The sequence below is a fragment of the Peromyscus maniculatus genome, chromosome 5, assembly GCF_049852395.1.
Source record: "Peromyscus maniculatus bairdii isolate BWxNUB_F1_BW_parent chromosome 5, HU_Pman_BW_mat_3.1, whole genome shotgun sequence".
NCBI classification, from domain to species: domain Eukaryota; kingdom Metazoa; phylum Chordata; class Mammalia; order Rodentia; family Cricetidae; genus Peromyscus; species Peromyscus maniculatus.
In genome coordinates this window covers 10,433,725-10,443,017 of record NC_134856.1, presented here as the reverse complement: position 1 = coordinate 10,443,017, position 9,293 = coordinate 10,433,725, and the positions used below count along the sequence as shown (strand labels likewise).

Below are 9,293 nucleotides of genomic sequence, written 5' to 3'. Positions count from 1 at the left end.
GGTCCCTCTGACTGTGGGTAATAGTTTTGGAAAAGTGGCCCTAAGGGTCCTAGTCAGGAGTTTGGGTTCAGCCCTCAGGAGATTGGGGAGCCCCGGTAGGGTTTTAAAGTAGGAAAGGACCACATGGCCCTTTGAGTCCGCACACTGACTCCGGCTGCGGTGTGGGGAGGGGAACCTGTGGGCGTCCATGCAGGTGTGGGAGCTGGACAGGACCAGGGACGAGGGGCTGTGTGTAAAGCAAGCCGAGCCAGCGGGAAGGCAGGAGGGAGGATGAAGTGGGCGAGGAAGGGCTGAGAGGAGCAGGTTCTGTGCAGGCTGAGGGGCAGCCCACTGAGCATGTGAGGCTGAGTTTTCCGAGGAACCCTAGAAGTCAGGCTATGGGGCAAAAACCTGACCCAAAGGGCTTATGGGCTCCACCTTTGAAAAGAGACTCTGATGCCCGGCCTTGAGGCATGAAGAAGGCCTCAGCTCCAGGCAACAGTCTGTCCTTGTCCGCTATTCATGTGCCAACAGCCACTGAATGGGGTAGTGGGGCTTTGTTGGGCTCCCCATCTCTACCAGGAGACCCCTGGCGACATGGCTGAGGTCACAGGGCAAAGAGCCTCTGGAGAGCACCGCTGAGGGGACTTTACAAGTCTCTGGAGACCCATAGTCTGGATGAGTGGCAGTCCCCCGAGTAGTTCCCCGCCCTTGGATCTCCCGTCTGCGGAAGTAGGACTTCTTCTTTTAGGGCATGAATGTCAGGCTTGGTGGTGACTAAGACAGCCGAACCAGTGGGTGGAGAGAGTGCTTAAGTACCAGACCTCCCTGTCCTCTGGCCAGAAGACACCTGGCAAGGACAAGTACATCATGGCCAGCCTGCGGACCCCGCTCCTCGTGGCTCTCATCCTTCTTGCTGTGGTCCTGCAGACTTCCGATGCAGGTGAGCCTGGGGAGCAGGAGGGTGGACACTGGAATGTCTAGAAAGAGTCCCAGAGTGAGTCTGCCATTGGCTCTTGTGGCTTTGGGCTAGCTCTGGCGCATCCCTGGGCTAGCGCTACTACTTCTAAATGGGCCCATTTATAAAGCAGGTAGTCAGGAAGGCTTGGCTTTTACAATCTGCCTCAGTTGGTCTGGGGGTTGTGATATGCAAGGCCTGAGGACCCTGTTGCCCAGACAGCTCAAATATAGGAGCTCTTGAAGTAGATACAGGGCCTACAAGGTATCCGTTTGAGTTGGGGAAGGTAGAGACACTCTTAGAAAGCGGGCCATGCCCTCCCAACACCCAAGATTTGCTCTGGAGCCTGTGGCCGACGCAGGGTCCTGACCCCTCTTTCCTATTACACTATCAACACCTCTGTTTGGAGCTGGGCAGGAGAAGGGTCTCCACAGTGGAATGAGGCAACTACAACCAACCAGTTGTTGCTCACAGTGTCAAGTTCTGGAGAGGCCCCATGTAAGCGCAGCCCTGTGGAACTGGCATTCTTCCATGGGCCTTGGAGATGACAAGTGATTAGGGTCACTCAGGGGCAGAGTGGGACTCGAACCAGGTCTGTCGTGACTGTCTTCTGACTGAGCCTTGAGTCTGACTCTGCTACAGTCTCACTGTGACCTTGGATGCTTGCCTTCCCCTCTCTACTGTGGCCTCATCAGGGCACAGAGAAGAGGAAGATATTTCTAATTCTGTGTTGCATGCATGAGGGTTGGTGGGTCTGGAGCAGGGCCTAGCATCTGCCAAGCTCCTGGGACGCAGGTGCTGTCTGCCATGCCCTGATCCAAGGTAGCTGGGGCCCCCTCTGACTCAGAGGTGCAGGAGCCCATTTAGAAGCCTGTTGGTGCTCAGTCATTCTGAATCCACTTCCCAGAGTGTAGACACTGAGCCCTCAGTGGCATCTCTGTATGAGGCCTAGAAGACATCCATCTGTGTGGAAGAGAATCTTTCTCCTGTAGGTCAGTCTGTGATTATGGCTGGGGCCATAATCTCTGCACTCCAGCTAATGTGCCCTGGGTACCCCTCCACCAGGTCCCTATGGTACCAACGTGGAAGACACTATCTGCTGCAGAGACTATATCCGTCGTCCGTTGCCATTACGTGTAGTGAAGGAGTTCTTCTGGACCTCAAAGTCCTGCCGCAAGCCTGGTGTTGTGTGAGTAGGAAGCTGGGCCACGGGGCTTTGGAGGAGGGGCCTGACGGATGTGGACCAAGGGTGGGCAGGATGAAGCGAGCTTCAGTGCAAGGAGGCTTGGCTGGATGCGATGGTTTAGGCAGGCTTGGGTGTTCTGAATCCCAAAAGGATGGTACCATTCAACAGATATTGTTGAACATCTGTAACATGACAGACCTGTGGATGGCAGCTGAATAGTTGGGTACCACCCCAGCATGGCATGGACATGTAGGCAGTACACAGCCACAGGCTATTGTTGATGGGAAGCAGTGTGGGTGTTAGGGGTACAAGCAGCATACCTAGAGTCCATTCTTGGTGAGACATGCTGAGTCCTCCCAGTCGCCCAGAATTCTTCCTCCAGGTAGCGGTTTTGGTCAGAGACATACTGTTAAGTGCTGACACCCATAGATGGCTGCCCATGTGCTCGGGCTATTCTGCACACTACCTCTGTGACTCATTCAGTCTCTGAAGCAATTCTACAGGAGGTTAGCCCATTTTGTAGGTGAGACCCACGCTCAGCAAAGGGAAGGGGACTCAGGCTTAGCAAAGGGAAGGGATCCAGGCTCAGCAAAGAGAAAGGGACCCAGGTTCAGGAGAGGGAAGAGGACTTAGGCTCAGCAAGGGGAATGGCAAGCAGGCTCACTAAAGAAGAGCATGGGACAAGGCTTCCCAGGTTGCTCCTGTATTCCTGGGAGGAGTGTTCTCTTCCCTCTGCACCCCGGCTTTCTCCACCTGGCAGGAAGACCCATCTTTTCTGTGGTAGCCCATCTGGCTGTGTCTAATCCCTTAGAGCCTGCTCCCAGCTGCATCACCTAGTTCTTGGATTTGGGGTCATGACCCCACCCCTTGGGCTCTCTATCTTCCCTCCCTCCTCCCACAGCTAACTCCATCTCTTAGAGATGTCAGCTGGAGAAGGGTAAAGAAGGGCAGAGCAGGAGCCCTCCCAAGGTTCTGGCCCTTCAGCCCTGAGACTGTTTCTCATCAGTTCAGTAGAGCCATAACTCCCAAAGTTTCCCCAAGTGCAGAAAGATCGTGTGCTGAGCACAAGGCACATACGCCCTTAGCTAGAAACAGCCCTGCCCAGCAATCACTGTCTGTCTGGTTCCCTTGCACACTGCCGAGGTGGCATGAGCTTAAGGGTCTCTTCAGCATCACAGGGCAGCTACGGCAAGTGGAAGTCACAGATGCTCAGTGAAGGACAGACCTAGTGATCCTTGGACTCTGAGCCTAAAGGAACTCTAGAAAGAATACAGCTTGATGGATGGGGAGATGGGCGCACAGGGAGGGACCAGCCTTGCCTAAGATGCCCAAGAAGTCAAGCTCAGGCTGGCCCAATCCCAGCATTGGGAGGCCGAGGCAGGTCGATCTCCGTGAGTTCATGGCTAGCCTGGTCTACATAGTGAGTTCCAGGACAGCCGGGGCTATGTAGAGAGACCCTGTCTCGAAAAAAAAGAAAAAGAAAAAAGAAAAAAGCCAAGCTCAGTGTTGCTGTTGTCCTCGGGCACTGTTTATTTGTGGTCTGTGACGCAGGGACAGGTCAGGGGTGTGGGAGCCAGCAGCTCTCAGCTGGATGGCTGGATGCAGCTATGGAATGGGAGAACAGCCCCAGCCAGCCTGTACCCACCTTGCCAAACCCAGCTTCCATGCCCAGGCCTGGCCCAGTATTTGCTATGGCTGTGCAGGGCAGGAACCTTGGCCACACTTGGTGGGTGTCTGAGATTCTTTTCTAATTGCTGTGATAAAATACAAGAACAGCGTAGGGGAGACAGGGTTTGTTTTAGCCCACAGTCCACGGTGCAGGCCATCGCGGCAGGGAAATCAAGGCGGCAGGAGCAGCTGGTCACTCTCATCCACAACCAGGAGACAGAGGGATGAATGCACGTGCTCAGCTCGGGTCTCCACTTTATCCAGGGTCTGCTGCCTGGGGAAGAGTCCCACCCACAATTAAGATGGGTCTTCTCACATCACTTTAAATAAGATAATCCCAAGGGCATGCCCAGAGGTCTCCAAAGTGATCCTAGATACTGTTGACTGACAGTTAACTCTTTCATCACCACAGGCAAACCTATTTCTCCACCAGATGCTCTAGGACTCTCAAAGAGGCCTGGAAGGGACGTTCTTCAAAGTCACAGTCCAATTCCCACCCCAGACATACTTTACTCCTTATATTCGGCCAAATTTCTTTACATCTGTAGGTAGACTAGGGACACGTGAAATTGTTGTAAGAATTAAGATAGCTATTGTAAAAGGGAACGAGGAAATTGCTCAGTTAGTGCTTGCTAGAGGATCCTAAGTTTGGATCCTTAACATTCATGCAAAAAAGCCAGATGTGGCAGCATGTGCCTGTAATCCCAGGACTGGGGAGGCAAAGACAGAAATATTGCTGGGCCTTGCTGGCCAGCCAGTCTAGCTGAATTGGAACTTCAAGGTCAGTGAACCTTATTTAAAAATAAGATGGACAGCAAATGAGAGAGACACTCTATGATAACCTCTAGTCTCTACATGCCTGTGCACATGCATCCATCACACACACACACACACACACACACACACACACACACACACACACACACACACACAAACAAAAACCAATGTAAAAAGTTGAGGACATCTTCTGACACAATTATATAGCACCTACTATGTGCTGTGGCCCTTGCAGGTCAGTATGTATCCTGATAGCTTCATCAAAATCTCACACAGCTGGGCAGGACTGTCACCCCATTTTATAGAGGTGGAAACCAGGGCTCAGAGAAGTTATCTGACTTACTAACATGGAGCAAACCTAGAATCCTATCCAGCTAGGCCAGCTCCCAAGTCTATACTTTTGTCTCCTAGCCTACTAATGCAACTGCGTACTCCCTGGTGTCTCTTACAGTTTGATAACCTTCAAGAACCGGGACATCTGTGCTGACCCCAGCATGCCCTGGGTGAAGAGGATTCTCTCCAAACTGACCTAGTGAGGAAGACCTGATGACCATGGACATGGCCACTCCAGGAAGGCTCAGCAAGTCCTATCCCGCTGCCGTCCAGCAAGAGCCTTGCCAACAATGCTGCCTTCGCCAACCTCCATGCCCTGGTCCTCACTCTGCCAGGCCTCTGGTCCTCCCACCTCCCCTCCAGGCCCTCTGGTCCTCCCACCTCCCCTCCAGCCCCTCTAGCCAACATGGCAGCTGAGGGAGCACATTCTGGCCAGCCCTTTCCCAGCATCCCCTCCACACTGCTTTAGCTAAGGCTACGGCCCTTGCTTTGGTGCCCTGGTCCTGCAGATCTGGGTGCTTCCCTTTCCCCAGCCTAGGGAAGGCCCACACGCTTCAAGTCTGTGCTACCCAGTTCCACTTCCTGGAAGGTTGCTGGTATCTGGAATGTTATTCCTGCCACTTGTACTCACCCAGCCACTCCCCTCTCAGACTTCCATGGCTTCTGCCTTCTCTCAGTAGAATTCTCAGGATTTCGGGCTAATCCACCAGGCCCTGGGGTTAGGCCAAGGTCTCCACCAGAGTTCCACCTGTCTCCTGGTCTCCAGCATGGGGCAGGGAGCACAGGGGCATGGGGCAGGGAGCACCGGGGCATGGGGCAGGGAGCATGGGGGGCATGGGGCAGGGATCAGAGGGGCATGGGGCAGGGAGCACAGGGGCGTGGGGCAGGGAGCACCGGGGCATGGGGCAGGAGCACAGGGGGCATGGGGCAGGGAGCACCGGGGGCATGGGGCAGGGAGCACCGGGGGCATGGGGCAGGGAGCACCGGGGGCATGGGGCAGGGAGCACCGGGGGCATGGGGCAGGGAGCACCGGGGGCATGGGGCAGGGAGCACAGGGGCGTGGGGCAGGGAGCACAGGGGGGCATGGGGCAGGGAGCACCGGGGGCATGGGGCAGGGAGCACAGGGGCATGGGGCAGGGAGCACAGGGGGGCATGGGGCAGGGAGCACCGGGGGCATGGGGCAGGGAGCACCGGGGGCATGGGGCAGGGAGCACAGGGGCATGGGGCAGGGAGCACCGGGGGCAGACTCAGAATCAGAATTCTGAAAGGAGCTGCAGACTCCATCAATAAAAGTACTATTTCCCCCACCCCTAGATACAGGACAGTTTCCTGTCAACACAGAGACCCGGGGTGTTAGAAAGGGACTACATAGTCAACTGTGAAACCCTAACTTTATTTCCATCCCTCTTTAACCGTATGTTATTTTTTTAACTCTTTCTTCCTCACTCTACTTCTTCTGATTCCTTGACTGAATAACTGATAATCAAATTCATGCTATGGTGTCAATGACTGCCGTGGCTTGGTATTATAAGCTCTAGTCATATTTATATAGGAAAAGAGGATAACTATATAGGAGGCCAAATAGATGAATTGGAGTCATTTAGGAACTGGACTCGGGGAAGGCCATGCATTCTTGTCCTCAGAAAGCAGCTGGCTGTGGTAGCTGCAGTGGGAGACATAGTTAAGGTAAAGAGCTTGGTTGGGAATTATTCTTGAGTGATTGGGCCACGCCAAGGGTTTAGGACTCATTTGTGCTTCCCTGGGAGTGTCCTGGGCAATGTAATAAAGCTGCTTGCTTCTCTGGAGGGAATGTGGCTCAGCTTAGCAGAATGACTGGATTATGTGACCCTGAGGACATTGCCTTACCCCTCTGGGCTTCAGCTAACAGAAGAAGGGACCATGGAGGGCTCAATCCAAACCAGGGGACTTACACTGCCAGCCACAGCTGTGTCCGGGGCTCCTGTCCCTCCAGAACCCAGGAGGAGCATCTGCTGACCAGGAGCACCATTAGTGCTAACCTGCCCACTGCCCATGCACAGAGCCTCAAGTGCCCTGAGATCCACCTCCTCTCCTACTTCTGGGAAAATAAATGTTCACCAATAATGTCTGCCTTGGTTCCTTGTCATCTGTGTCACCGTGAAATAGGATGGGACACCATTACCCATGCCACTTACTGGAGAAGGTTTGACATTTAAATATAAAGAGACTTGCGTAAGGTCAACCTATGGGGGGGATACAAGGCTTGGGAGGTGGGTACACAAACACCAACAGAAAAGCTTTGTCCCCAAGCTTCCACCAACCTGGCTTGGCCATGCACAAGATCACTGCTCATCCCCAGGTCCAGAGCTAGGCCTAGAATGTTCATTCAATAGGACAGTTCTTTCTCATAGAGGCACATCCAAGAGTCTGATCAATGGACAGCCTCCCAGGTCCTGCCTTCCTCCAGTGACTGAACCCCTCCATGGAAGAGAAGGGAGGTTTATGGGATGATGAAAAGAGTGTACACCCATTGTGCCATGTGTCCTTGGCAGGACTCAGTCACATGGGCATCCTGACTGCACAGGAAGCTGGGAAACAGAGTCAGGCTATGGCGGGGGGGGGGGGGGGTCTCTGGGATTGGGCTACTCAATTCTTCACAGTCCCAGCCCCTTTCTTGGGTCCTCACACTGTCTTAGGGTTTCTATTGCTGTGAGGAGACACCAAGACCACAGTAACTCTCATAGTGAAACACTTAATAGAGGCTGGCTTACAGTTCAGAGGTTTAGTCCATTATTGTCATGGAAGGAAGCAGGGTAGCATGAGGCAGACACGTTGCTGGAGAGGTAGCTGAGAGTTCTACATAGGAATAGGCAGGTAGCAGGAAAAGGGTGAGACACTGGGTATGGCCTGAGCATCTGAAACCCCAAAGCCCAACCCTAGTGACACACTTCCTCCAACAAGGCCACACCTTCTAATAGTACCACTCCTCATGAGTCTATGGGGGCCATTTTTATTCAAACTACCACATCCCACTCCCTGGTCCCCATAGGATTGTAGCCATATCATAATGCAAAATGCATTTAGTTCAATTTCAAAAGTCTTCATAGTCTTTAACAGTCTCTGTACTGTCTAAAAGTCTAAAGTTCAAAATCTCTTCTGAGACTCATGAAATCTCTTAACTATAATGCTCTATAAAATCAAAACCAAAAAGTAGACCACATACTTGCAACATGTAATGGCATAGAATATACATTATCATTCCAAAAGCGAAGAAAGGGAGCATAGTGAAGAAGGCTATGGAACTGGACCAAAGCAAGACCAAAACCAGCTGGGCAAACTCCAAACTCTGCATCTCCATGTCTGATGTCAAAATGTTCTTCAGATTTCCAACTCCTTTCAGCTTTGTTGACTGCAACATATTTTTTTTTCCTCTTGGGCTGGTTCCACTTCCTGTTAGCAGCTTTCCTTGGCAGGCACTGGCATCTCCAACATCTCTGACACTTGGGGTCTCCAAGGCAATCCAAGCTTCACCTTCACAGCTTCACACAATGGCCTCTCTAGGCCTCCATGTAGGGATATGGCTGACATATTCCTGGTCTCAGTGGCTTTCCTTTGCTGTGGGATATCTTTCTGTATGCTGTAAATATGTGTGGTTCTCATTGGATAATAAATAAAACTGTTTTGGCCTATGGCAAGAAAGCTTACAGCAAAGTGGAAAATCCAAGCAAACATACAGAGAGAAGAAGGGTGGAGTCGAGAGAGACTTGAGCCTGCCGCTGAAGGAGCAACAAGATGCCAGCAGACCAGTAATGCTACAGCCACATGGCAACATATAGATTTATAAAAATGGGTTAATTTGCCGGGCGTTGGTGGCGCACGCCTTTAATCCCAGCACTCGGGAGGCAGAGGCAGGCGGATCTCTGTGAGTTCGAGGCCAGCCTGGGCTACCAAGTGAGCTCCAGGAAAGGCGCAAAGCTACACAGAGAAACCCTGTCTTGAAAAACCAAAAAAAAAAAAAAAAATGGGTTAATTTAAGATGAAAGCTCTAGCTAGCAAGAAGCCAAAGCCATAGGTTTGTAATTAATATAAGCCTCTACATATTTATTTTATAAGCAGCTGTGGGACCATGGGTGGAATAGATCGTCCGGACTCTTGGGCAAGGCAGGACTGGAGAAAATTCCATCTACATTTCTTAGTCAAAGAGGGAGATTTCATACCCCTTTCTTCTGTCCTTGACTCTAAAGCCAGAACCACGTGCCCAAAGCCGCCAGGCTCTGCTGCTTGCTGGGGCTGCAGCAGGACCCCCTCTTTCAAATACATTTTCACCCCCTTTCCGTTTTCAGTGCTTTCCTTCACCGCCTGAGTGTGGCTGTCCTGAAACTGGATCTGTAGACCAGGCTGGTCTCAAACTCA

At 52.3% G+C, this 9,293-nt stretch overlaps 1 protein-coding gene across 1 annotated transcript; it reads left to right on the top strand.

Moving 5' to 3' along the window:
- The first annotated feature begins 788 nt into the window (after positions 1 to 788).
- On the top strand, positions 789 to 5,677 carry Ccl22 (C-C motif chemokine ligand 22). Its single transcript, XM_006985228.4, has 3 exons — positions 789 to 922; positions 2,003 to 2,126; positions 5,020 to 5,677. Exons 1-3 carry the CDS (start codon positions 850 to 852, stop codon positions 5,099 to 5,101), a joined length of 279 nt encoding a protein of 92 aa, XP_006985290.2. The 5' UTR covers positions 789 to 849; the 3' UTR covers positions 5,102 to 5,677.
- Positions 5,678 to 9,293: the final 3,616 nt, after the last annotated feature.

What these genes read in the sequence shown, in the direction of transcription:
- Ccl22 (XM_006985228.4), top strand. Translation starts at nt 850, where the DNA reads ATGGCCAGCCTGCGGACCCCGCTCCTCGTGGCTCTCATCCTTCTTGCT. An exon ending in CCTGCAGACTTCCGATGCAG is followed by an intron (nt 923 to 2,002) that starts GTGAGCCTGGGG and finishes CCCCTCCACCAG; the next exon opens with GTCCCTATGGTACCAACGTG. An exon ending in TGCCGCAAGCCTGGTGTTGT is followed by an intron (nt 2,127 to 5,019) that starts GTGAGTAGGAAG and finishes TGTCTCTTACAG; the next exon opens with TTTGATAACCTTCAAGAACC.